Source organism: Oncorhynchus nerka, linkage group LG27 (assembly GCF_034236695.1).
Source record: "Oncorhynchus nerka isolate Pitt River linkage group LG27, Oner_Uvic_2.0, whole genome shotgun sequence".
Taxonomy (NCBI): Eukaryota; Metazoa; Chordata; class Actinopteri; order Salmoniformes; family Salmonidae; genus Oncorhynchus; species Oncorhynchus nerka.
Window position 1 is genome coordinate 54,029,879 of NC_088422.1, and position 27,857 is coordinate 54,057,735.

Here is a 27,857-nt window from a genome sequence, read left to right on the forward strand (position 1 = left end):
TTCCTGGCGGCCGCGGTGACCTCTGTGCTGCAGATACAGACAACCCATGTAAGTTAGCCTGAACACATTTGCAGGTTCAACCCTTAACCCAAGTTGTGGTGCAACGAATCAAAGGATTGTTTATTCTGTGTATTTGCATTTATGCCTATTGAAACAAACCTAAAATGAATACATTGACTGTCATCTGCAAAACAGCCAGTGATTATCGTGTAGGTTAGACTACCATGCTAGTGTGCCTGTCCATTACCATCTCACATTTTTTCCATAGACAAGCACCATGGTCTTGTAGTTGATGCGAGCTTTGACTGGAAGCCAATGGAGTTTACAGAGGAGCGGGGTGACATTGGAAAACAAGGGAAGGTTGCACACCAGATGAGCTGCAACGTTGTGGATAAGTTGGAAGGGTTTTGAAGGCACAAGTGGGGAGCCCAGCCAACCTCTGCTGCAGTAGTCCAGATGGGATATGATGAATTGGATTAGTACCTGCACCACTTCCTGTGTGATGAAAGGTCGTACTCTATGGATGTTGTCTATGCAACACTCGGTTGGCTGGGCTCCCCACTTGTGCCTTCAAATCCCTTCCAACTTATCCACAACGGCAGGGTGTTGTCCAGGGTCATGCCAAGGTTCTTAGCACTCTGGGAGGTGGAAACCAAGGAGGCCTTCCCCGGGAGAAAGAGCACTCCATCTTGTCGAGGTTGAGCTGGTGGGCTGACATCCAAGCTGAGATATTGTCCAGGTTTCAAACAATGAAGGGACAGGAAAATAAGGCGATGCTACATTAAGAGGCCTAACCGTATTCTGGTATATGGAAAGGCTTTCCCAAAAACCTTCTCAGTTAACTATGTTATGTAGCTACAAAGTAGCCATAACCTGGCAGAATGATGTCATGATTATTTGCATCAATCCAATGGCCATTTGTTTTGCAAACTCCATCTCATGTGCTACAGACCAAGCAACAGTGCTAGGTGCCTGCACACTTGAATTAAGGTTAACTACGACCCTTACCAGTGGTCTCCTGATGTGGTTTAAGCATTGTTATGTACTTACATCATCAAATTTGGTTATTTTTCTATTAAGAAAGTGTGACTTTGAAAGCAAAAAAAATGAACAAAATAATGTGAATTCTATCTGTTTCAATAGTAGACCTACTTGCACAGTACAGCTTGGGTTGGACTGACTGAAAGACCAATATGGGATTGATCATTTTTAAGGGTTCAGGATGTATTCTACTGTTTCTCAGATTATTTTTACACAGGGCACCTTTCCTTTGCCGGTCGGGCTGTTTGGGACATTTTGGGCATAATTAGAGTATACCCACTTTTCCAGGCACCACTACACCACTGATGGAGCCCAGTGACTTGGTATATAGAGAAAAGAGGAGAGGGCCGTAAAGCAGTTTATTAGCAGAACAAGTGAAAGGCAATACAACAACTACCTCGTCAAATGGTGTACAAAACAGCCGTGTTGAATAGACACTCAGCAAATATAATGCTCTGACATTCTTACTAATCACTTTATGTTCAAGAATCCTGATGGTCTTACTTACATTTTTTTGGTGTTTGTTTTTCTCATTGACACATATGAATATTTTCCTTAGTGACTTAGATCTTCCACAGTCAGAGGAGTTAGCCTGAGTCCCGGATGTATTTGTGCTGTGTTGCCAATCCATTGCTTTCAGTCGGTCATTGATTTAGTCAGAGATTGACTCAGTCCCGCTTCCCTTTGAAGAGTAAATTATTTTGTCCTTATAGGATTCAAGGCCTCAGATTCCTTCATTCCATGTGTTAAAAGCATCTCTTGTCTGTTGTTAGATATCCTGAGGAGGAGTACCATGAGATTTCTGCACTCAGATTTCAAACGGATATAAATGTATCAATTGATCAAAGAAGAGCTGTTGTGTTACCGATGGTTCTGATGCGCCGATCGTAATTCCTCTATTCCTTCCTGGGCTTGATGGAATTGCAAGTCTGGTTGTCAAAGGAAGTGTAATTAAGCACATTGAAAAAGCTGGGATGAGCAATAATAAACTTCTGGTAAGAAGGCACAAGTTCTTTGTTAACAATGTTATGGTCACACAGCAGCAACAGAGCTTGATATAGGAAGCGGAGCACACAGTAGTCAGACACACAAAGTAAATGCAGCGTTCTAGTCTGGTCCCAAAACTGTTTGTGCAGTTTTGCCAAGGCGTGACAATGACTATAGGCCTGGGGTTAGCAAGACGGCACGAACAAACCTGGGGACCGGGCTAGCATCGTTCGTCTTAGTGGATGAAGAGCTCCTCGAAGTTGACAAGCTGTTTAATCTGCTCAGTCTGCATGGAGTGTCTTCTCAGCAATGTCTTAAACTTCAGATCCCTGTGGAAGGAAGGTGCACAGGGGACGAGAGGCTTTGACCCCGGACCTGCTACAACACCCCCATTCAGATTCAGTGCTTTGGTGCTCCCACTCAGGCTGGGGCAGGTTGAGGTGGGGCTGACCCCGATGTCGGGTATGGGTGCGTGGGGGTTAAGAGGAGGCAGGTATCCCGGCCGGGTGTGGGAGATATGATCCAGGAGCAGGGCCCCCGAGCCTCTTCTCTCCAGGTTTGCGGGTCCCCTTCTCTGGGCAGTGCTCTCCAGGGACTCCCTGGAGCCTGACAGGGTGGATGACCGACTGGTGACCAGCTTACGCTTCTCAGTTCCCCCTACACCACCCCCTATGCCTCTGTGGGATTCATTACACTCTGGGTGGCTGCTGTGGCCGAACTGGGGCAACTGGGAGTCAGAGCTATAGTGGTCCATGCCGATGTTGCGGCGGCGAACTACATTCTTTAGGCTGGACACGGCCAGGTTAGGGAGGCAGCAGTCTAGGGAGGATTTGTCCACTGGGAGGACTGGTTCATGAACACCACAGGGACAGTTGGGGCAGCCTCCTCCGTCCCCCCGGTGCAAGAGGTTGGGGTGGGAAAAAGCTGCAGCGCTGTCATAAGACATCTTCCTACTCAGGCCTCTCCTTTGTCCTCCACCTCCCTCACTTCCAGCCACCTGAGATACAAAAAATATATGTAAAAATGTATTATGATATAGACACATGATAAGTTATTATTATTATTACCTGCTCCAAGGCCCTTAGCAGCCCAGTGGAGTCTTTGGCGTCGATGCTCTGGTGACGGGCGAGGGTTGGATGTACCCCGGGCCCAGCCCTTCCAGACCCAGAGACGGCCAAGCTGTTGACCCAGAAGGAGAGCTCCTCCTCTGGGGTGATGTCCAGCAGCTCCTCGGTCAGGCTGAAACAATCCACACATATACAAAAAAATACACATTTGGCTGGAGCAATTGGCAGTTACTAGTGCAGTGCCATGTTAGCAGTTTAGGGGTTAAGTGCCTTCAAGGGCGCATTATCAGGGGTTCAAATCCCATGTCTGTCAGGAAAAAAAAAGGTTCAGAGTGGGCGGCAACCAGAGGGTAGCTGGCATCAGTGTCCTCACTGATGCCAGCAACCATCTGGTTGCCGCCTACTCTGAACCTTTTTTTTTCCTGACAGACATGGGATTTGAACCCCTGCTTCTCTTGGCTACCTACCTAGAGGCCTTGCTCTGCTGCAGCAGCAGGGATGGAGGGATCTTCAGCCAAGGCTCAGAGTGGAGCCGCTGGACATGGAGCAGCTTCACCACCCCAGGTCTGGGGCCTCGTAACAGGTTAGGGTCCCTGGTTGGGGAGCCTGGCTGAGAAGAATCAGAACCAGTAGAACCAGAGATGGTGGTTCCCCTTCCACCACCTTGGTGGTGCTGGTGCTCTCTGAGGCCCAAGAGGGGGCTCCCTGGGTGGGGGGAGGTGATGGCGGGGGAACCCTGTGGAGGGGTGCGGAGCTGTATGTCTGAGGGGGACATGCAGCAGGTGGCCGAGCCAGGGGTGCAGTGCATGCGCTCTTCCAGGTCGGGCGGTGGAGGCACGTTCAAATACTGCTTGGTCATCTGGCATCCCGAAGGTAACTTGTCAGTGGTGATGATGATGACCTATAATGTAATATAATATAAATAATATAAAACATAATCAAATTTAATTACATGCCATTTAGCAGACGCTTTAATCCGAAGGTGACTTATAGTAGAGCATGCAAACATTTGGTCCCAGAGTAGGGTTGCAAAAATTTCTCAAATTTCCCAGGTTTTCCAGAAATCCTGGTTGGAATACTCCAGCAATCATAAGTTCATAAGCACAAAATCTGGAATCCTCCAACCAGAAGTTCTGGAAAACTTTTTTGCAAACCTACCCAAGTGGGAATCAAACCCACATCCCCACCTCCTTGCCCTTGGCCTTGCAGGCATCCAGTAGAACTCTCAGGGCCTCCTTGTCCCCTGCATTGACAGCATAGACCAAAGTGGAGGAGCCAGAGTGGTCGTTCAGACTGGGGTCGGCTCCACTCCCCAGCAGCAGAGAGAGGACATCCACTCCGGCCTGCTCCAGACACGCATGCATCAGAGCAGTCTTACCGGCCTTATCCTGGATGTTTGGGTCAGCACCACTCTCCAGCAAGTACCTGTGGGGGGACATGGATGTCATGTTGATCAATACTCTGTGGATCAGTGAACTCCTGAAGAGGTGGTAAAGTGTATTTTTACTTGGCAACTCTATGGTAGGGCAGGGGTGCGCAATATTATTCATGAAGAGCAGGTGTTGGTGCAGGATTTGGTCTTCAATGTATTATTTAAGCCAGGTGTGTAATTGTTTCGGCTGGAGTGAAAGTCTGCACACACACTGGCCCATTGGGGATACAATTGGGCCACCCCTGCTCTGTGGTGTTTACCTCCTACTCCTAACACTAACCCAACCCATACGAGGTGTCATGGACTAGTGACTTACTTACCGAACCATCTTGTGTTTGGGCACGCTCTGTGCGTCCGTGTGGCGTGTCCGGCACGACACCATGAGGGGCGTCTCACCACGCTCGTTGCTCTCGTTGATGTAAGCCCCTCCCTCCAGCAGCAGGCGTGTCAGACGCAGTCGACTCAGGAACACGGCCTTGAGTAGAGAGTTCCCATCCGTACGCACCTCCGTCGCGTCCTCCATGCTCTCTAATGCAGGTACTGGTACTGTGTCTTATAGAGTCATCGTTAGTGTAGAGGCAAGTCTGTCAATGCCCTGTGGAATGTCAGATGGACAGAAAATGTGTCTTAGTGTTACTACAGCATTACAGCAGAATAAAAGGTGAAAGGTCATGCTAATGCAGGTAGTGTTACTGTGGTTTATAGGGTCATCTGTGAGATTCTAGATCCAACTTTGTCATGGCCCTGTGGGAACATATATAGACAGATGTGTTCATAGAAATATAATTACTAGAGTATTACTAGAGTAGATTATATAAGGATTCCCCATTCAAGTCAGTGTGCTGTGTTGGGTAGACCGGTGGCCATATTGAGTGTACCTATAACTGAGGGGGTCTGAGTTTTTGTTTCCGCTGCTTGAATATTTTGATGTGATGGCTTTTTTAGATTTTCTAAAGGTTTGAGGATAGATTATGGTAATATTATGAAGTCATAGATTATGGAACCATCTTGGACCACACAGTATTTCCTGCTCCTAACACCTAGGATATCTTCACTTTATTCTCAGAGAAAGTGAGGACTAAGGAGGACCAGAGAGATGGGCTATATCCCAAATGCTACCCTGTATAGGGAGCTGTGACACCCTGATCTGTTTCAGCTGTCTTGTGCTTGTCTCCACCCCCCATCAGGTGTCCCCTATTATTTTTACCCATTATCCCCTGTGTATTTATACCTGCATTTTTGTCTGTTGCCAGTTCGTCTTGTTTTGTCAACTCTTACCAGCATGTTTCCCATTTCTCCAGTTCCCTAGTTTTTTTCCCCTAGTTGTTTTCTAGTCTTCCCTGTTCCAACTTCTCTGCCTGTCCTGACCCTGAGCCTGCCACTCTGTCCCTGGTTGACTGCCTTGGATTACAAACCTCTGCCTGCCCTCAACCTGCCCTTTGCCTGCCCCTTTGTTTATAATACATATTCTGAGTACAGAACTATCCGCCTCCTGTGTCTGCATCTGAGCCATATCCTGAGTCGTGATAGGAATAGGGTGTCATTTGGGACACAGCCATGCTTAATTTCAAGGTGTGATGATATTTTAATAGTTCTTAAAATCAGAGGTTATGTAATAAAACACCCACTTAGTAATCAAGTGATGCATTTACTTCTGTGGTTCTGTACTAATCCTTGTCCTTGTTGAGGAGCTCTGTTTATGTGTTTTGTGCCTAACCTTGTCCTTGGTACGAGGACGTCAAGCATACACTCAATATACAGACGCAGTATGTTACACAACTCTCTCACTCACACACACACACACACCTCTCTCGCCCAAGACAGCTTCAGTACATACAAAGGGACATCTCTTTCTTCAAGACATGTACTGTAAAGGAAGAAAACTTAGTCCTCTCTGACCCTCCGCTCCTAGAGTGACTGTATGACGGTATGCAGCACTAAATTCCATTGCCTGCTTGGCCTTGTGTTTTTGCTGCTGCCATCCATTGGACTTTTATATAGAGAGAGAGAAAGACAGAGAAAAAATATTGTTTGTGTGCGTATTCATCATCGCTGTGTGCGTTTGGTCATTTCAAAAGGTAAGATATGCGTAGGAAGGTGGATAACATGAGGCATTCTGAAAGCTATGCCGCTTTCAAATAACCAGAGTCCAATCCATTCAGCTGCCTTTTGTATTGGAGGGGTAAGGGTCTGCTTCAATAGTCTGCTGCAGTAACCAGTATCACTGTACTTGGATAGTTCCAAGTAGATGGTTTGTAGATAATCAATAGTTGTTCAAAAATGTCAACAGCAGTTTAACTAACCATCCACTAGCCCTAAACTTAACACTAATCCTAACCGTAACATTAACCTGATTCTAAAGCTAATCCTGACCACATACTTTAGCAACAGACAGTTTGATCTGTAGACCAGCATTTCAGACTATCCAAATAAAGTGTAACCCAGTATCAGACTGAGAGGCAGAGCCACAGTACTATTGTAAACATTAAAAAAATATATACATATATTTTTTTCACTCTGATTTTTAAGGGGATGTTGCAGCACCCCTACTTCCCACGGCTATGGAGAGAGTACAGTGAATTAAGTTTGTGATAGAAAAATGTCAACTCTAAGGACCAAGGACTTGTGTTTAATGACCAAAAGGATTGTCCTTTTATTTCATGCAATGTCAGGTGATTTATAGTCAACCCCAAAAATGTGTGGTATTAAATTGTTCCCCTCAAGCCGCTGACCAGATTGATTATATGATAACCTCTCTAAAGTCTATGCAATAGACTTTAGCAATGTTTGCAATGTTAGCAATGTTTGCAGGCTGATGTTAATCTATGGATAAAGCAATGTTAAAACAAAATTTAATGTCAATGACTATCAAACAACAAAATAAAAAGGCCTATAGGGAGGAGGTCAGAGACCTGGCAGTGTGGTGCCAGGACAATGACCTCTCCCTAAACGTGATCAAGACAAAGGAGATGAACGTGGACTACAGGAAAAGGAGGGCTGAGCATGCCCCCATTCACATCGACGGGGCTGTAGTGAAGCAGGTCGAGAGCTTCAAGTTCCTTGGTGTCTACATCACCAACAAACTATCATGGTCCAAACACATCAAGACAGTCGTGAAGATGACACTACAACGCCTATTCCCCCTCAGGAGACTGAAAAGATTTGGCTTGGGTCCTCAGATCCTCAAAAGGTTCTACAGCTGCACCATCGAGAGCATCTTGACTGGTTGCATCACCGCCTGGAATGGCAACTGCTCGGCATCCAACTGCAAGGCCAAGCTTCCTGCCATCCAGGACCTATATACCAGGCGGTGTCAGAGGAAGGCCCTAAAGATTGTTAAAGATTCCAGCCACCCTAGTGATAGACTGTTCTCTTTGCTACCGCACGGAAGGCGGTACAGGAGCGCCAAGTCTATGTCCAAAAGGCTCCTTAACAGCTTCTACCCACAAGCCATAAGAATTGCTACCTGGACTATTTGCATTGACCCCCCCACCTGCTTTTTTTTTACGCTGTTGCTACTCGCTGTTTATTATCTACAGATAGTCACTTTACTACTTGATGTATTCGGTGCTTGTGACAAGTAAAATCAGAAAAGTTGAGGTTGACTTTGGAGTGCACAGAGAGAGAGAGAGCGTGGCACAAAATATTGCATGTGAGATTACAGATCCTTTTAAAATTCTAGAAGATTCGTTCTAGGATTACTTTTAAATTCAGAAAGGATTTTTGCCCAAAATACACTATGACACCTTTGTTTCCTCAATGACATTCAATTCAGCATTAAAAAATGTGCAAGTTTAAGTTTGTTCCATCTGAGCGAGTCTGACCACAAGTCAGAGACCACTGATGATACACTAAATGCATTTAATGGATGCTTTTAGTCTTCTTCTAATGCCTCTTAAGGGGAAAGTAATCAGAAAGTAACAAAGTAATCCGACTCGTTACTGAGTATGGGTAATCCAAAATGTACTGATTCCCATTTTGAACAGGTAACTAGTAACTAACAGATTACATTTACAAAGTAACCTACCCAACCCTTACACACTCAGGTTGTACAACGACGCACAACACAACAACATTTGATGCAATGATATTTTGTGATACAACATCTGTTGTATATGTTTGCAACATAACAACTTTAAGACAACCATTGTGCAGTTTCTTCTCAACACTTGTGTAATTATTGTTGTGGAAAAATACTCTGTTGTATCACAACTGTTGTGCCAAATACATTCTACATCAGTACAACATGAGTGTGTTCAGGGCCAGAGAGTGTGGCTGCATGTGTTTGCAGACAGGAGGTGTGTGCTCTCCACAGTCAGGGCCTGTCCCAAATGCACCCTATTCCCTATAGCCCAGGGTCAAAAGTAGTGGACTATATAGGGAATTGGGTGCCATTTTGGATACAACCTCCGAGGCAGCAGGACTTGTGATGAGGGCCGTCTCTGTGGGGTGGCATTTAAACCTCAGTCAGCACTTTGCTTTGAGAGCCCGGCCCTGCCCTTCAAACTGCCTGAGTACAGAGAGAATACCTGATGAGACAGTTTGAGTCACAAATAGCATCCTATTCCCTATATAGTGCACAACGTTTGACCAGGTCCTATAGGGCCATTTGGGACCCAAACAGTTCTCTGTGGCACGGGGAAAAAAATAACAATTTCCAACTGTTTTGGTTTGAGAGTGAGTTATTATTATATATTAGTTATATTATTAATGAATTCCATTTCCAAAGTACACTTTGGCAATATGCACATTGCTAAGTCATAAGTCACAGAACCAAGGTTGGGGTTAAATGCGCTTACATTTTCAAAATGAATTCAAACATTCAATTCATGAATTAGAAGTCATCCATTAGGGATTAGGCCTATTCATGAACTGAACATTTGAATTAATTTCCAAAATGAAAACCCATTTAACCCCAACCCTGATCCATGTTGTTGAAAGAAGGTTCTTGTCACAAAATTAAAATGAAATCAGATGGGAAATATGTCAAGATGTGAAAATTATTAGCTCAATCAAAATGCCGTCATTACGTTTCTGAGAAATGTACTGTCTTAAAAGTACATTCTAATTCATTTAAATGAAATTGTAGAATGTTTTCCATGCTAGTTCGTTTGATACCAGGATACCTTAAGATTCAGTCTTGGAGATAGAAAGTGTGTGGCTGAGTGAGTGAGTGAGTGAGTGGTCAGGTCACACCCATCACAACTAGCATAATGTTTAATTTATGTGATATGCAATTTTCAGAGTGTAGGGCAGGCTGACCTCATCTTATTCAGCATGTACACACACACAAAACACCAGAACTACAGATGGACAACAGAACACAACGTAGCTTACAGTCATTTGAGATTGTTTATCAAAAGAAGGTCTTTGAGGAAGCTTAGCTGGCTCAGTGGGATAAAACAAACACCTCACACCTGCTTTGCTCTCTACACACACACACACACACACACACACACACACACACACACACACACACACACACACACACACACACACACACACACACACACCAATACAGTAGGGTAACAGTCACAGTCAAATAAATAACCAGGTGGCTGGTTCTTACTGTATGTATAGAAATAATAGAAATATTGAAATTTGATGGTGATGGTAGAAAAGCACTCTCTGAATGAGACTCAACTGAACACTAGGGAAGGTACATTTCATCCCTAGATGCTGCACGGCTGAGATTATCCTGTACAATAATCTGAGTAATGTTATTTATGTGTTGTTGTTTTTACAATAAGGTACAAGTTAGGGTTACTGTGTATGTTTCTTAGTTGAGCATTTAAATATGGAATACATTGGTTCTTTAATATGCCTCATAAACAGATATCTACTAGACCATGTGAAGTTAATTGTTTTTCTACTCTACAGTTCAATCTCCCCTCCAAAAGACTGATAGCAACTTCAAGGGGGGATTTGTGTGTGTATTTGCTAAGCTGGGTGTGTATGTGTTTGCACTGAATTTATTTTTTTATTATATAGAAAGGTGGTTATTGTAAACAATATTTCCCATAATGACCAGAAACCTTATTAGAAAGCAATCATAGAACGTGGTTGGGAGATGTTGAAGAGTCTACTACTCTCCACTATACTTTCCTATGATTACATTTGATTTGTGCATTAGTAATTTTGATTAAAGTAATACTTAAGAGGGATGCCCATATATCTCACACAGATTTTCCAGGAAATGCTTTACACAATTCAGCTCGCCAACAACAGACATTGGCAGAATTTATAAGCAACAAATTATACAATGATGCTGTATGAGTGAGTTTTAAAAAGCTTTATGACATAGAGAAAATGTTATTCTTATGTAAACAACAATCTATTATTTTCACTATCACACATAAGACTTACATGCTCATTACTAGTTTTAATTAAATGTGTGAAACTTATTTTTTCTGTCACAGAACTCACCCTCATAACACTTTTCAGTTATTCACTCGTCTACATTTTTTTGTTTGATCTTTAAACACATGTATTCACAGCATATACATAAGTTATTTCAACTGAATGACTTACCTTGAGTTATGTGGTCATGAACTCCTCAAATCACCTGTGATTCTCTTCTGTTTTTTATATCCTGGTCAAACAGTTGATAATTCACTAAAAGATGCCCACTGAGGAATGAAAGAGGGAAGGAGGGAGGAAAGGATAGCGATATAATGTTAGGACCAATAAGAGCGATACCTAGTCAATTGTACAACTGAAATGCCTTCTGCATTTAACCCAACCGCTCTGAATCAGAGCAGGGGGCTGACATAATTGACATCCACATCTTCAGTGCACAGGGAACAGTGGGTTAACCACCTTGCTCAGGGCAGATGTTTACCTTGTCAGCTCGGTGATTTGATCCAGCAACCTTTTGGTTACTGGCCCAATGCTCTAACCACTAGGCTATCTGCTGAAATGTTGTGGCCTGTGATTGAAAGGCCCTTTGAGTAAGAGAGAGAGAGAACAGGACAACTATAGCAGAGAGAGAGAACATAAAACCAGATGTGACAGTTGTAATGGCTAGCTAGAGAGAGAAAGATTTACATTTTAAAGTAAGAGAGACAGGGAGGGAAGGGGAAGAGAGAGTGTGACACAGGGATGTAGAGCAAAGAGTGTGGTGACTGGAGAAGAGGAGAATGTTGGTAGAGAGCCAGAGACGAGTTAATAGGGCATGACGGTCTCTGCAAATTAAATAACACAGGAGACAGACAGCCAATGATAACTCATTCTATTATTCCCATTCTGACGGTGCAGACCATGTGTCTGAGGTAGATGTTATGCGCAGGTAGAAAGGCACATGCCCATTTTCTGTCTTTGTTGTATTAAACAATAGTGTTTGTGAGTGTGAGAGAGTGTGCGCGTCTGTTTGTGTGCGTGGGTGCACACGTGTGTGGCAGTATGTCATATCCCTTGTTTGAGTATCCCAGGTATTGAACTGTCTGTTTAAGTCTTCATAGATCTGTGTGATGACTCGGCAGACAGACAGCGTCAGATCCTGACACTCAAGGCTAAGGTAATGAAGCCAGCCTTTTGAACAACTCTAAAACAGCAAACACTGTTTAAGCGTCAGCACAGCATTCAGCCTGCGTAGACAGGAAGACAACAATAGGACCCTTTATAGCTAGCCCTATGTCAAAGAATCAAAATAACCAAACTTTTTATAGTCCCGTACCCCTTCAAACATTCAACCTGCAGCTGCGTACCCCCTCTAGCACCAGGGTCCGCGGACTCTCAAATGTTGTTTTTTGGTACACTTCAACTATGACAGACAAAATGAGAAAAAAAAGTCACATTGTAGGATTTTTAATGAATGAATTTGCAAATTATGGTGGAAAATAAGTATTTGGTCACCTACAAACAAGCAAGATTTTTTTTCTCATTTTGTCTGTCATAGTTGAAGTGTAACTATGATGAAAATTACAGGACTCTCATCTTTTTAAGTGGGAGAACTTGCACAATTGGTGGCTGACTAAGTACTTTTTTGCCCCACATACATATATATTTATATATATACACACACACACACACACACACACACATACATATATATATATATATATATATGCATGTGTATATATATATAAATGTATATATATATATATATAAATGTATATATATAAATGTATATATATATAAATGTATATATATATACATTTATATTTATATATAAATGTGTATATATATTTATAAATGTGTATATATATATATATATAAATGTATATATATATAAATGTATATATAATGTATATATATATATATAATATATAAATATATATATATATATATAAATGTATATGTATATATATATATATAAATGTATATATATATAAATGTATATAAATATATATGTATATAAATGTATATATATAAATGTATATATATACATTTATATATATGTATATAAATGTGTATATATATATATAAATATATATATATATATATATATAAATAAATGTATATATATATAAATGTATATATATATATACATTTATATATATATATATACATTTATATATATATATATACATATACATTTATATATATATATATACATTTATATATAATCACTTCATGATTGTGTCCCACTTGTTGTTGATTCTTCACAAAAAAATACAGTTTTATATCTTTATGTTTGAAGCCTGAAATGTGGCAAAAGGTCGCAAAGTTCAAGGGGGCCGAATACTTTCGCAAGGCACTGTACATATATGTGTGTATATATATATGTGTGTATATATATATATATATGTATATATATGTATACATACATATATGTATATATATATATATATATGTATACATACATACATATATATATATACATACATACATATACATATATATTTTTTTCTCGCATATATTTAATATATATTTTTAAAATATGTTTTAACCTGAACTCCAACATACTCTCCTGCAACCCGCCTCACCCAATGTGGTATGGATCTGCTATTTTCTTTACTTTAGAACCGGAACCCCGAACAGAAGCTAACTAGCTAGTAGTCAGCTGGCCACTGCTAGCGGTCATCCGCTAACCTTTATCTCAGACAACTCCTTCCAGTCTGCACTGCACGATTCAACCCAGAGCATACCGGACTCTGCACAGCGCGATTCAACCCAGAGCATTCCAGCACGATTCAACTCAGAGCTCTGAACCTTTTCACCTGGATCATCGCAGCTAGCTAGCTGCTATCCGAGTGGCTACTCCTGGCTAACGTCTCTGTCCCGAAGCAAGCACCAATTAGCCTGGTGCTAGCCTATGCTATCGGCCCCTCCTTGGGCTACAATAACCATTTTGCCAATTGGCCTGTCCCCCTTTTACTGCTGATACGGAGCCCCGCCGATCCATCACGACTGGTCTATCGACGTAGGGGGTTTTCAACAGGCTCCTCCGTCGCGACGTCCCCTGAATGCCCATCTGCTAGCCTGCTAGCCACGGCCTGCTAGCTGTCTATAGCATATCGGACTGTTAGCTGAAGAGGTTTATCAGCCAATATTCTTGGGCTACAGTACTTATTTTGGCAATTGACCTGGACCCTTATACTACACTGAGCCCTGGCGATCCATCACGACTGGTCTATCGACATAACCGCCCGAGGGGGCTACAACTGACTTGTCGGTCGCGACATCCCCCTAAGGCCCTTCTGCTCGCCTGCTAGCCCCGGCCCGCTAGCTGTCTGAATCGCCATGTCTCCAGCCCACCTAGCTACTCACTAGACTCCATGATCACGTGGCTATGCATGCCTCTCCCTAATGTGAATATGCCTTGTCCATTTCTGTTTTGGTTAGTGATTGTCTTATTTCACTGTAGAGCCTCCAGCCCTGCTCAATATGCCACAGCTAACCCTTTTGTTCCACCTCCCACACATGGTTTAAATGGTGTCTTTAGAGACAATACCGCTCTCATCGTCGCTCAATGCCTAGGAATCTATTCTTCCGTGCCCAGAAACATGCTCCTTTAACTCTGTTCCGAACACATTAGACGGCCAGTTATTAGCCTTTAGCCGTACCCTTATTCTACTCCTCCTCTGTTCCTTTTATTTTTAATTTTTTTAGTTTACCTTCATTTAACTAGGCAAGTCAGTTAAGAACTTTAACATTTTCCGTCAAGATAGAACTGCCAAAGGGGGAGGAGTTGCAGTCTACTGCAGAGATAGCCTGCAAAGTAATGTCATACTTTCCAGGTCCATACCCAAACAGTTCGAACTACTAATTTTAAAAATTACTCTCCAGAAATAAGTCTCTCACTGTTGCCGCCTGCTACCGACCCCCCCTCAGCTCCCAGCTGTGCCCTGGACACCATTTGTGAATTGATCGCCCCCCATCTAGCTTCAGAGTTTGTTCTGTTAGGTGACCTAAACTGGGATATGCTTAACACCCTGGCAGTCCTACAATCTAAGCTAGATGCACACAATCTCACACAAATCGTCAAAGAACCCACCAGTTATAACCCTAAATCTGTAAACAAGGGCAACAAAATAGACGTTATCCTGACCAACTGGCCCTCCAAATACACCTCCGCTGTCTTCAACCAGGATCTCAGCGATCACTGCCTCATTGCCTGTATCCGCTCCGGGGCCGCAGTCAAACGACCACCCCTCATCACTGTCAAACGCTCCCTAAAACACTTCTGTGAGCAGGCCTTTCTAATCGACCTGGCCCGGTTATCCTGGAAGGATATTGACCTCATCCCGTCAGTTGAGGATGCCTGGTCATTCTTTAAAAGTAACTTCCTCCCCATCTTAGATAAGCATGCTCCGTTCAAAAAATGCAGAACTAAGAACAGATATAGCCCTTGGTTCACTCCAGACCTGACTGCCCTCGACCAGCACAAAAACATCCTGTGGCAGACTGCAATAGTATCGAATAATCCCTGCGATATGCCACTGTTCAGGGAAGTCAGGAACCAATACACGCAGTCAGTCAGGAAAGCAAAAGCCAGCTTTTTCAAGCACAAATTTGCATCCTGTAGCTCTAACTCCAAAAAGTTCTGGGACACTGTAAAGTCCATGGAGAACAAGAGCACCTGCTCCCAGCTGCCAACTGCACTGAGGATAGGTAACACGGTCACCACCGATAAATCCATGATAATCGAAAACTTCAACAAGCATTTCTCAACGGCTGGCCATGCCTTCCTCATGGCTACTCCAACCTCGGCCAACAGCTCCCCCCCCCCCCCCCCCCGCAGCTGCTCACCCAAGCCTCCCCAGCTTCTCTTTTATCCAAATACAGATAGCAGATGTTCTGAAAGAGCTGCAAAACCTGGACCCGTACAAATCAGCTGGGCTTGACAATCTGGACCCTCTATTTCTGAAACTATCCACCGCCATTGTCGCAACCCCTATTACCAGCCTGTTCAACCTCTCTTTCATATCGTCTGAGATCCCCAAGTATTGAAAACTGCCGCAGTCATCCCCCTCTTCAAAAGGGGGAGACACCCTGGACCCAAACTGTTACAGACCTATATCCATCCTGCCCTGCCTTTCAAAGGTCTTCGAAAGCCAAGTCAACAAACAGATCACTGACCATCTCGAATCCCACCATACCTTCTCCGCTGTGCAATCTGGTTTCCGAGCCGGTCACGGGTGCACCTCAGCCGCGCTCAAGGTACTAAACGATATCATAACCACCATTGGTCGTCTTCAACAACCTGGCCAAGGCTTTCGACTCAATCACCATATTCTTATCGGCAGACTCAGTAGCCTCGGTTTTTCTAATGACTGCCTTGCATGGTTCACCAACTACTTTGCAGACAGAGTTCAGTGTGTCAAATCGGAGGGCATGTTGTCCGGTCCTCTGGCAGTCTCTATGGGGGTGCCACAGGGTTCAATTCTTGGGCCGACTCTTTTCTCTGTATATATCAATGATGTTGCTCTTGCTGCGGGTGATTCCTTGATACACCTCTACGCAGACGACACCATTCTTTATAATTCTGTCCCTTCCTTGGACACTGTGCTATCTTACCTCCAAACAAGCTTCAATGCCATACAACACTCCTTCCATGGCCTCCAACTGCTCTTAAACGCTAGTAAAACCAAATGCATTCTTTTCAACCGTTCGCTGCCTGCACCCGCACGCCCGACTAGCATCACCACCCTGGATGGTTCCGACCTAGAATATGTGGACATCTATAAGTACCTAGGTGTCTGGCTAGACTATAAACTCTCCTTCCAGATTCATGTCAAACATCTCCAATGTAAAATCTAGAGTCAGCTTTCTATTCCACAACAAAGCCTCCTTCACTCACGTCGCCAAACTTACCCTAGTAAAACTGACTATCCTACCGATCCTCGACTTCAGCGATGTCATCTACAAAATAGCTTCCAATACTCTACTCAGCAAACTGGACGCAGTTTATCACAGTGCCATCCGTTTTGTTACTAAAGCACCCTCTGCCACCCACCACTGCGACCTGTATGCTCTAGTCGGCTGGCCCTCGCTACATATTCGTCGCCAGACCCACTGGCTCCAGGTCATCTACAAGTCCATGCTAGGTAAAGCTCCGCCTTATCTCAGTTCACTGGTCACGATGGCAACACCCACCCGTAGCACGCGCTCCAGCAGGTGTATCTCACTGATCATCCCTAAAGCCAACACCTCATTTGGCCGCCTTTCCTTCCAGTTCTCTGCTGCCTGTGACTGAAACGAATTGCAAAAACCGCTGAAGTTGGAGACTTTTATCTCCCTCACCAACTTTAAACACCTGCTATCTGAGCAGCTAACCGATCGCTGCAGCTGTACATGGTCCATCGGTAAATAGCCCACCCAATTTACCTACCTCATCCCCATACTGTTTATATTTATTTACTTTTCTGCTCTTTTGCACACCAGTATCTCTACCTGCACATGACCATCTGATAATTTATCACTCCAGTGTTAATCTGCAAAATTGTAATTATTCGCCTACCTCCTCATGCCTTTTGCACACAATGTATATAGACTCTTTTTTTCTACAGTGTTATTGACTTGTTTATTGTTTACTCCATGTGTAACTCTGTGTTGTTGTCTGTTCACACTGCTATGCTTTATCTTGGCCAGCTCGCAGTTGTAAATGAGAACTTGTTCTCAACTAGCCTACCTGGTTAAATAAAGGTGAAATAAAAACAATTAAATAAAAATCCTGGAGCGCAGTGTGGGCCTTGATAAGATCTTTGAGTTAGGCTGCAGATTCTGAACAAACTCTCTGAACGGTTCATGTTCTACAACAACGAATGGTTGGAGCCCTTGGACCACATACTTCATCACAGCTTTATCGATTTTTGAAACACTTTCTTCAGCAATGTGCTCTGCTTGATGGTGGAGGGAGTCTTAAGGGCATGTTCTCTCTTCAGTAGGTTTGCTGTCAGTTCTACATACTTCTTAAGATGGTGTACATGCTCTCTCTAAATGATGCTCTCTCTGAACTAGATAACTACCATCACCAAATACTTAAGGTTTAGGATCCTAATTTTAAAGCTATACATTTTAGTTAAGTGAGAGTTTGTGACCATTTAATATTACAATGAGGGAAAGAAAACTGTTTATTGATCTAGCTAGTAGGATACGTCAATAACTTAAGTCTACAGTAATTAGCCAGGGAAGAACAACTTTATCAACTAACACAAGGAATAAAATGGCTAGCTAACTGGGTGTTAGCTAAAACTTGAATGCTAACATTAGTTAGCTAGCTAGCTTGACCAGGTGTTTGGAGAAAAGGTATTTGGCTAGACTAATGTTAGCTGACTAAAATGTACCCAGATTCGAAAACTACCAGTTAGCTAGCTTGTTAACAAGCTACCTAGTTAGCTTGTGCCAGTTTAGTTAGATTGCATTAGTTGACAAACCTTCTGAATCTGGACACATTTTAGCCAGTGAACTATTTAGGTATAGGATTAGCAAGCATCAGCTAGCAAGCTAACAGTAGACTTACCTCAATGTGTTTCTTTAGGTTCGATGGCGAGGTCTTGAACGCTAGTATTTCCTGAACTTTTGGTAAACATAAGACATTTCATCCGGTAGGATGAATCCATCATTCCAAGAAAATAAAACATGATCATCCTCATCAGGAGATGGTGGTAGAGCGATGCCGGACATGATTGTGTGATTTTGGACACGCTTGGGCAAAGTGCTGCTGAGTGGATTACAGTTTAGCAAGTGACAGGCTCCTGGTGGATGGGGTTTACACTCTAAGACCCTTGGATTTGCCCAAACTGATGAGGATTGGATCAACTCTGCATGCCGTCACCTGCTGCCTAGCAAAACAAGTTTCACCCATGAGTGTGCCGACTCGATGTTGCTTGCATCTTTTTTTCAACATGATACATTTTTTTTCCAGCTTCAGATTGGTTTGATTTTGTAGCGAGTAACCAAGGTCAAGGGAAACATATTGGAGTAAAAGTGGACTTTTAAATATAGTGAGGTAAAAGTTGACAGAAATATAAATAGTAAAGTAAAGTGCAGATACTGTACATAAGTCGTTTTTTTGGGTAACGAAGTATTTATACTTCGTGACTTTATGTAACAGTACAACTTTAGACCGTCCCCTCGCCCATACCCAGGCGCGAACCAGGGACCCTCTGCACACATCAACAACAGTCACCCACGAAGCATCGTTACCCATCGCTCCACAAAAGCCGCCGCCCTTGCTGAGCAAGGGGAACTGCTACTCAGAGCAAGTGACGTCACTGATTGAAACGCTATTTAGCGCGCACCGCTAACTAAGCTAGCCGTTTCACATCCGTTACATTTACACAACTGGAAGCATTATACATCCTCCCTCGTGTACAGCCTTTGACTTTGAATGGTTATTAATCTCAGTTGCCCAGACATAACATTTTCTCACGAAAGTTTGTAATTTCCTGTTTTACTTCTGGGGGCGATGCCATTAACAATTGTGATAACCGCTGTGCAAAGGAAGCCAGCGAACGGAAACTCTAGGCCCAACTCCTCCCGTCCGCTAATTTCACCAATGTTTATCATGGCCAAAAAGGCCATTTTTGTTTTCATGCATTTTTATGATATAGCCAATTTTGACATTGTGGCTGTGGAATCTACTAAAAACCATTTGTCTATCCTCACACGGGTTTGGAAATTGCCTTCGCCAAATCCAGATTCGTCCAAATAATCAATGATGAAGATCCAAAACCAGGAACGACTGGTACTCATAATCACATAATTCTACGTGAGCCTTGACAGACTCGCATCGTTTCATTTGTCCACGATCGTCTACAGCGCCACCTAGTTGCCATTTTCTCTTATCTTTTGATTTATCGCTTAGCTTTTTTTAAACGTAGTAAAGACAGACACATTCCGAGTTTCAAGCCAATTCAAGCCAGTTCATGATGATTTTATGACAAATCCAAGATGGCGGACTTTATGGGTCCTTGAGGCAAATTGTTTCTTTATGATCATAAAGAGTTATATACCAAGTTTTGTAGTTGTATCCAAACAGAACAGAGGGGCTGAGCCTTAGACTTTGAATTCTTATTACAGCGTCACCTATGGGCCAATATAATGTTTTGGGGTTTCTGAGTAGCAGTGTTGCTATACTTCAATATTCATCTTAGTGCTAGAGGCGTCACTACAGACCCTGGTTCGACTCCAGGCTGTATCACAACCAGCTGTGATTGGGAGTCACAAAGGGTGGCGCACAACTGGCCCAGCATCGTCTGGGTTAGGGTTTGTCCGGGGTAGGTCGTCGTTGTAAATAAGAATTTGTTCTTAACTGTCTTGCCTAGTTAAATAAAGGTTTAATAAAATACAAAATAAATACAAAATATTGCCAAAGTATGTATATTTTTTTACCACTCAAACATTTTAGATATTACGACAAGTGCGAAAGAATAATAGAAAAAATTCAAATTCTATCAAAAACAATAGCTTCGCTCTCAGCACACCTAATATATACTGAAAGTATACATTTGGGATTAGAAAACCTGGACCAGTATTTGTCAATTGTCTAAGAGTACAAGTGTAGATTATTGACAGGGGGAGCACTCCTGCTCTGAGACACTTGATAAATACAAACTCTTTATTTTCCACTAAAATGCTCTATTGTAGATCGACACAGACAGTTTTGTGTGTGTGTGTTCATAACAAGGTTATGAGGTTAATAAAGGGAAAGTAATTGATGTCTTTAGTTTCAAAACTTAACCTTTTAAACAATGTGTGGAGAAGTGAAGAGTTTGAGTGTGTGTGCTCTATTGTTAAAACATCCTTGAGCGATGACGTCTCCATGACAACCAACTGAACATCCAAGGGAGAAATAAAAAGTATGAGGGTATGCGTGTGTGTTTTGAAGTTGAAACTTTTCTGCTAAATAAATAGCTCAATTGAAAAGCGATTAAGTGTTTTGGACAGCAGAGAATGCAGTCGAGACATTGGAGAATGCACCAAGGCCATTAATGATGTCTTGCGTCACAAGTTACTGAGGTCCAATCTGAACCCTGTCAAAAAAGTTCCTGCTCTAGTAAACAGCTTCACCCAGTCAAAACCCATTTCTTTACCGGTGTCTTTCTTTATGACCATACTCATTTACACAAGTTCGCATCTTTCTATATGATTGATTGACTGACTGTCTGTGTCTCACTGCGTGAACAATATAAAAAAAATCTCAGCGAGAGACTGTAACCCAATTCATTTTCAACTTCTACTCTCTGCACTTTTTGTAGTTTGAAAAGAAAGGCAATATGACAATACCTCCTTGAAGCTCCCTGATAAGCTAAATGGAATTTATATCTTATTGCTAACACCTATCCATTACAAATATACAAGGACATGGAGGGTTAGGATTGGGGGAAAGTAAGCTGTGCCAAAGGACAATGTCCCCATTTAGTGTTGCTCACTTTGTCCATAGTTAATCCTAGATCAGTGTGTGAGGGCTACCTGTTATATTTCTGATCTTGCACAGTAAGCTGACCCTATACCTGTGTCTAAGGAGTGTCGGTCTCCTTGTGAAGAGTAAACCATTTTCTAGATCAATGTTAAAGGCTAGTTGTAATATTTCTCACCTTGTACAGAGAGCTGCCTCCAATCATCCAGACCTGGTTGGCCCATTCTGCCATCTCAACTGTGTCCAGCAGGTAGAGTGTTGAATTGAAGTCTGATGCCAGGTGGTGAGCACCCACAGTAGGCTCTCTGACAAAGGTAGGACAGCATAGAAGTAACGTTAATGTGTTATTTGCGTTAATGTTATTTAATGGCCTTCTGTATTATAACGCAGTAGTAACATTAGGGCAACATAGTAGTAATGTTAATGTGTTTTGGTTCAAAAAATTAAATTACTTTAATTATTTCATTGTAACGTGTGACACAAATAGATACACAGAGGAAGAAAATTGTACAAATCTGCCACCTATTGTATTGATCACCACACACAAAAACAAAAATAGAACTGTTTGGCCATAATGACCATCGTTATGTTTGGAGGAAAAAGGGGGAGGCTTGCAAGCCCAAGAACACCATCCCAACAGTAAAGCACAGAGGTGGCAGCATCATGTTGTGGGGGTGCTTTGCTGCAGGAGAGACTGGTGCACTTCACAAAATAGATGGCATTATGAGGTAGGAAAATGATGTGGATATATTGAAGCAACATCTCATTACATCACTCAGGAAGTTAAAGCTTGGTTGCAAATGGGTCTTCCAATTGGACAATGACCCCAAGCATACTTCCAAAGTTGTGGCAAAATGGCTTAAGGACAACAAAGTCAATGTATTGGAGTGGCCATCACAAAGCCCTGACCTCAATCTTATAGAAAATGTGTGGGCAGAACTGAAAAAGTGTGAGCGAGAAAGGAGCAAGGAGGCCTACAAACCTGACTCAGTTACACCAGCTCTGTCAGGAGGAATGGGCCAAAATTCACCCAACTTATTGTGGGAAGCTTGTGGAAGGTTACCCATAACGTTTGACCCAAGTTAAACAATTTAAAGGCAATTCTACCAAACACTAATTGAGTGTATGTAACCTTCTGACCCACTGGGAATGTGATGAAAGAAATAAAAGCTGAAATAAATCACTCTCCTACTATTCTGACATTTCACATTCTTAAAATAAAGTTGATCCTAACTGACCTAAGTCATGGAATTTTTCTAGGATTAAATGTCAGGAATTGTGATAAACTGAGTTTATATCTACTTTGCTAAGGTGTATGTAAACGTCCAACTTCAACTGTACATACACATATACACACACACAGTACCAGTCAAAAGTTGACACCTACTTATTCAAGGGTTTTTCTTATTTTTTGGATTGTAGAATAATAGTGAAGACATCAAAACTATGAAACCCATATGGAATCATGTAGTAACCAAAAAAGTGTTCAACAAATAAAAATATATTTTAGATTTTAGATTCTTCAATGTAGCCACCCTTTGCCTTGATGACAGCCGAAATAAAAAATAAGCCCAGAAATGTTCCTTTCATAAAATAGGCTTATTTCTCTCAAATTTTGTTAATTTCTTTTTTACATTCATGTTAGTGAGTATTTCACCTTAGCCAAGATAATCCATCCACCTGACAAGTGTGGCATATCAAGAAACTGATTTTAAAACAGCATGATCAATACAAATGTGCACCTGGGGACAATTAAAGGCAACTCTAAAATGTGCTGTTTTGTCACACAACACAATGTCACAGATGTCTCAAGTTGAGGGAGCGTGCAATTGGCATGCAGACTGCAGGAATGTTCACCAGAGCTGTTGCCAGAGAATTGAATGTTAATTTCTCTACCACAAGTTGTCTCCAATGTCGTACATCCAACCGGCCTCACAACCGCAGACAACGTGCCACCACACCAGCCTAGGGCATCCACATCTGTCTTCTTCACCTGCGTGATTGTCTGAGAGTACGATTTCTGTCTGTAATAAAGCAAAAATATTTTTTTGGGGGGGGGATAAATCGGTTTGGCTGGGCCTGGTTTCCCATTGGGTGGGCCTGGCTGCCATGTGGGTGGGCCTATGCCTTCCCAGGCCCACCCATTGCTGCATCCCTGCACAGTCATGTAAAATGCATAGGATAAGGCCTAATTCATTTATTTCAATTGACTGATTTCCTTATATGAACTATAACTCAGTAAAATTGTTGAAATTGTTGCATGTTGCATTTATGTTTTAGTTCAGTGTATATATCCCCCTTCTCTTCTCCCCCTTTCTCCCAGGCAGTGTTCCATGGTCTCTCTCTCTCTGTCCCTTGGTCTGCTCTTTCTCTGGCTCTCGCTCACTGTGCCCTTAATGACGACCACATCAGGATGTGTGGCATCAGTGCCTCCAACCTGAACAGTGACGCCCTGACCCAACCATAGCCTTACCTCAAGGGGAATGAATGAACATAAAAAAATCTTTAAGGATTAAAAACAATAAATCAATTATTTTCCATAGAAGTGGAAGCATGAATAAACCAACATGCCGAAGTACCACGGGCCTCATTTATCATCCACACAATTCTGGCTTAGTTGGAGATTCTAGAATTTGCTTGTGCAAAGAATTGTTGGTATTGATCAAACCATCAAACGTAATATATAGACATGTTTTCATTGAGAAATCAGAGCCATACTATATTTATGTCGCTCGTGAAGAGCTTTTCTGGTAAAAAACAACAACATCCTCATTTGATGTATGATTTGTAGATGTTGGAACAGAGCCATGACAGTTTCTAAATCCCAAAGGCACATTTTATCACTTTTCTGTAGAGGTAATGGGCAGAATGTTTTAATATTTTGATGTGACTTTATTAAACAAAAAAATATAGTGATTGCCAATCACTGGCCGCACATTCTGCAAGATGTATTGTCTATTGAACAATTTAAGAGTAAATGCCTACAGCCCACACTTCTATGCAACATGAATTGTGGTTTAATATTTTGTTTATCTATTCATGATTGTGTTACTATCTCCTGCATTGGTATAGGCTCTGAGATTAAAAAGTAGCCTATACAGTCATAGGGTACCGGTCTATTTACTTTTGAACATGGTTGACTATTGAATGAGCGATGGATAAATGGTAGCCTAATATTTGTTGTTTGGCAGGAATAACGCAGTCATGTCAGAAAAGGTGAGATATGTCCTGCAAAATTATTATGATTTAGGCTTATATAATGAAAGGAAAATAATTATATATTAGGCAACGTGCTACAATGCGATCTTCTTACCAACGGAAAATGTATCTGTTTTATCATTAAGACTACGTTTGAATGTTTTAGCCTACCACTATTATATGCTAATTCCCATGCATCAAACACCTCAATTTCCCCCAAAATAACAACATTTACTTGCATTACAATTGATCAACCTCTCGAAGTTGTGCGTACGCATGGTTTGAGAAGTGTGTTGAAATATGCACACTTTCCCGTCAAGTTATTAAAAATGGCTAAATACCAACCTCTGCTGGAAAACTGGTGCACGCAAGGTTTAGAGTCTTTTTTTGATGAGGATGACAAGGATGATGTGGTTGATGATAATTATTAGGTGTAGGATGATGACAGTGGACCTGACGACCGCCTGGGAACATGCACCACCACTATCCGGCCAGGAACAGACATAGAGATCTGTCACTTGAAAAGAGGAATCCTCTATTATACCTACAGATACAAGAAAGAACAGAATGATGATTAGATTAACCTATGACCTTGTGTCTGATTGGTTCTCTTTTGTGTTCACTATCCTTAGAGCATCAACAAAAAATATTTGCTTTAAGGCACAATGGTCTCAGTCTGACTCTGTATTATTTTGTAGCGATCCTTGCTATTTGAGCCACGTTACAATTCCCACCAAGTGGTTAACCCTATTGCATAGGGTGTTTGCCTTTCACTCCACCAACACAGGTTTGCTTCCCTGCCCCACTGTTTGCCTTCCTGTTCAGAGGCGGCAGTGTAGTGATCCTCACTATATTAGCCACAATACAATTTCCTTCAAGTGTGTTAACCCTGTTGGTGCGATTTGTAGGATGTTTTCCTTTCATGCCAGCGACCCAGGATTCGCTTCCCTGCCCTGCCAATCACTACAATATACACTGTGTTCGAAATTATTGACAGTCTTGATAAAGATGAGCAAAAATGACTGTATAAACAGTTACAATATAGTTCAGTTATCTATGTTCAAATACTGAGCTACAGTATATTGTAGGCCATTCACACAAGTGGTGGGTTTGGACTCCAAAAGAAAGATGCATATGCAGAAAAGAACCACACACATACTGTAAAATATGGTGGTGGATCTATGTTATGGGGTTGTTTTGCTTCCACTGGTCCTAGGGCCCTTGTTAATTGTGACTAGGGGGCAGTATTTTCATTTTTGGAAAAATAACGTTCCCGTACTAAACGGGATATTTTGTCAGGACAAGATGATAGACTATGCATATAATTGACAGCTTTAGGATAGAAAACACTCTAAAGTTTCCAAAATGGAAAAATATTGTCTGTGAGTATAACAGAACTGAAGTTGCAGGCGAAAGCCTGAGAAAAATCCAATCCGGAAGTGCCTCATGTTTTGAAAGCGCTGCGTTCCAATGCGTCCCTATTGAACAGTGAATGGGCTATCAACCAGATTACTTTTTCTCCGTATTCCCCAAGGTGTCTACAGCATTGTGACGTAGTTTTACGCATTTATGTTGAAGAAGACCCGTAAGAGGCTACATTGCGCAAGTGGTCACCTGATGCTCCCAGAGTATTTTACACGAGAATCACAGGGTAGCCATTATTCCAATCGGTCCTACTGAAAAACTAATTGTCCCGGTGGATATATTAGGTGGATATATTATCGTATAGATATTTGAAAAACACCTTGAGGATAGATTATAAACAACGTTTGCCATGTTTCTGTCGATATTATGGAGCTAATTTGGAATATTTTTCGGGGTGTTTTCGTGACTGCAATTTCCGGGCGATTTCTCAGCCAAACGTGAAGAACAAACGGAGCTATTTCGCCTACAAAAATAATATTTTGGGAAAAAAGGAACATTGGCTATTTAACTGGGAGTCTCGTGAGTGAAAACATCAGAAGCTCATCAAAGGTAAACGATTTAATTTGATTGCTTTTCTGATTTCCGTGACCAAGTTACCTGCTGCTAGCTGGACAAAATGCTATGCTAGGCTATCGATAAACTTACACAAATGCTTGTCTAGCTTTGGCTGTAAAGCATATTTTGAAAATCTGAGATGACAGGGGGATTAACAAAAGGCTAAACTGTGTCTCAGTATATTTCATTTGTGATTTTCATGAATAGGAATATTTTCTAGGAATATTTATGTCCGTTGCGTTATGCTAATTAGTGTCAGTCGATGACTACGCTCCCTCATGCGGGATGGGGAGTCACTAGAGGTTAAGGTCAAATGCTTCATGAACTCTACCAAGTACCAGGACATTTTAGCCAAAAACCTGGTTGCCTCTGTCAGGAGCCTGACACTTGAGTCATTTAGCAGACGCTCTTATCCAGAGCGACTTACAAATTGGTGCGTTCACCTTAAGACATCCAGTGGAACAGCCACCTTACAATAGTGCATCTAAATCTTTAAGGGGGGTGAGAAGGATTACTTTATCCTATCCTAGGTATTCCTGAAAGAGGTGGGGTTTCAGGTGTCTCCGGAAGGTGGTGATTGACTCCGCTGTCCTGGCGTCGTGAGGGAGTTTGTTCCACCATTGGGGGGCCAGAGCAGCGAACAGTTTTGACTGGGCTGCGCGGGAACTGTACTTCCTCAGTGGTAGGGAGGCGAGCAGGCCAGAGGTGGATGAACGCAGTGCCCTTGTTTGGGTGTAGGGCCTGATCAGAGCCTGGAGGTACTGAGGTGCCGTTCCCCTCACAGCTCCGTAGGCAAGCACCATGGTCTTGTAGCGGATGCGAGCTTCAACTGGAAGCCAGTGGAGAGAGCGGAGGAGCGGGGTGACGTGAGAGAACTTGGGAAGGTTGAACACCAGACGGGCTGCGGCGTTCTGGATGAGTTGTAGGGGTTTAATGGCACAGGCAGGGAGCCCAGCCAACAGCGAGTTGCAGTAATCCAGACGGGAGATGACAAGTGCCTGGATTAGGACCTGCGCTGCTTCCTGTTTGAGGCAGGGTCGTACTCTTCCAGCAGGATAATGACCCCAAGCACACATCCAAATCCACAAATGTACTATATGGTTAACAGACAGGAGCAATGGCCAACAGTGGACCACTCTACACTTTTTTTCTTCACTTTTTTTGTCTTCCTTACAGATTTGATCAAGATCCTATGACTCTCCTCAACTTTTGACTTGGACCTCTACTTTCCTGCAACACACTTAAGGAATGGACCCTTTTGTTCAATTTCCGCCTAAAATGGCATACCCAAATCCAACTGCCTGTAGCTCAAGACATGAAGAAAGGATATGCATATTGTTGATAC

The 27,857-nt window shown here is 42.4% G+C and overlaps 1 protein-coding gene across 1 annotated transcript; it reads right to left on the reverse strand.

The window, feature by feature from the left end:
- Window positions 1–1,386: 1,386 nt before the first annotated feature.
- LOC115112021 (ankyrin repeat domain-containing protein 34B-like) lies at window positions 1,387–18,732 on the reverse strand. Its single transcript, XM_029638661.2, has 7 exons — window positions 18,434–18,732; window positions 11,059–11,156; window positions 4,848–5,122; window positions 4,283–4,520; window positions 3,563–3,996; window positions 3,096–3,267; window positions 1,387–3,025 (listed from the first exon to the last, which is right to left on the reverse strand). The coding sequence occupies exons 3-7, from the start codon at window positions 5,048–5,050 to the stop codon at window positions 2,264–2,266; spliced, it is 1,809 nt and encodes a 602-aa protein (XP_029494521.1). The 5' UTR covers window positions 5,051–5,122; window positions 11,059–11,156; window positions 18,434–18,732; the 3' UTR covers window positions 1,387–2,263.
- Between the last annotated feature and the right edge of the window lie 9,125 nt (window positions 18,733–27,857).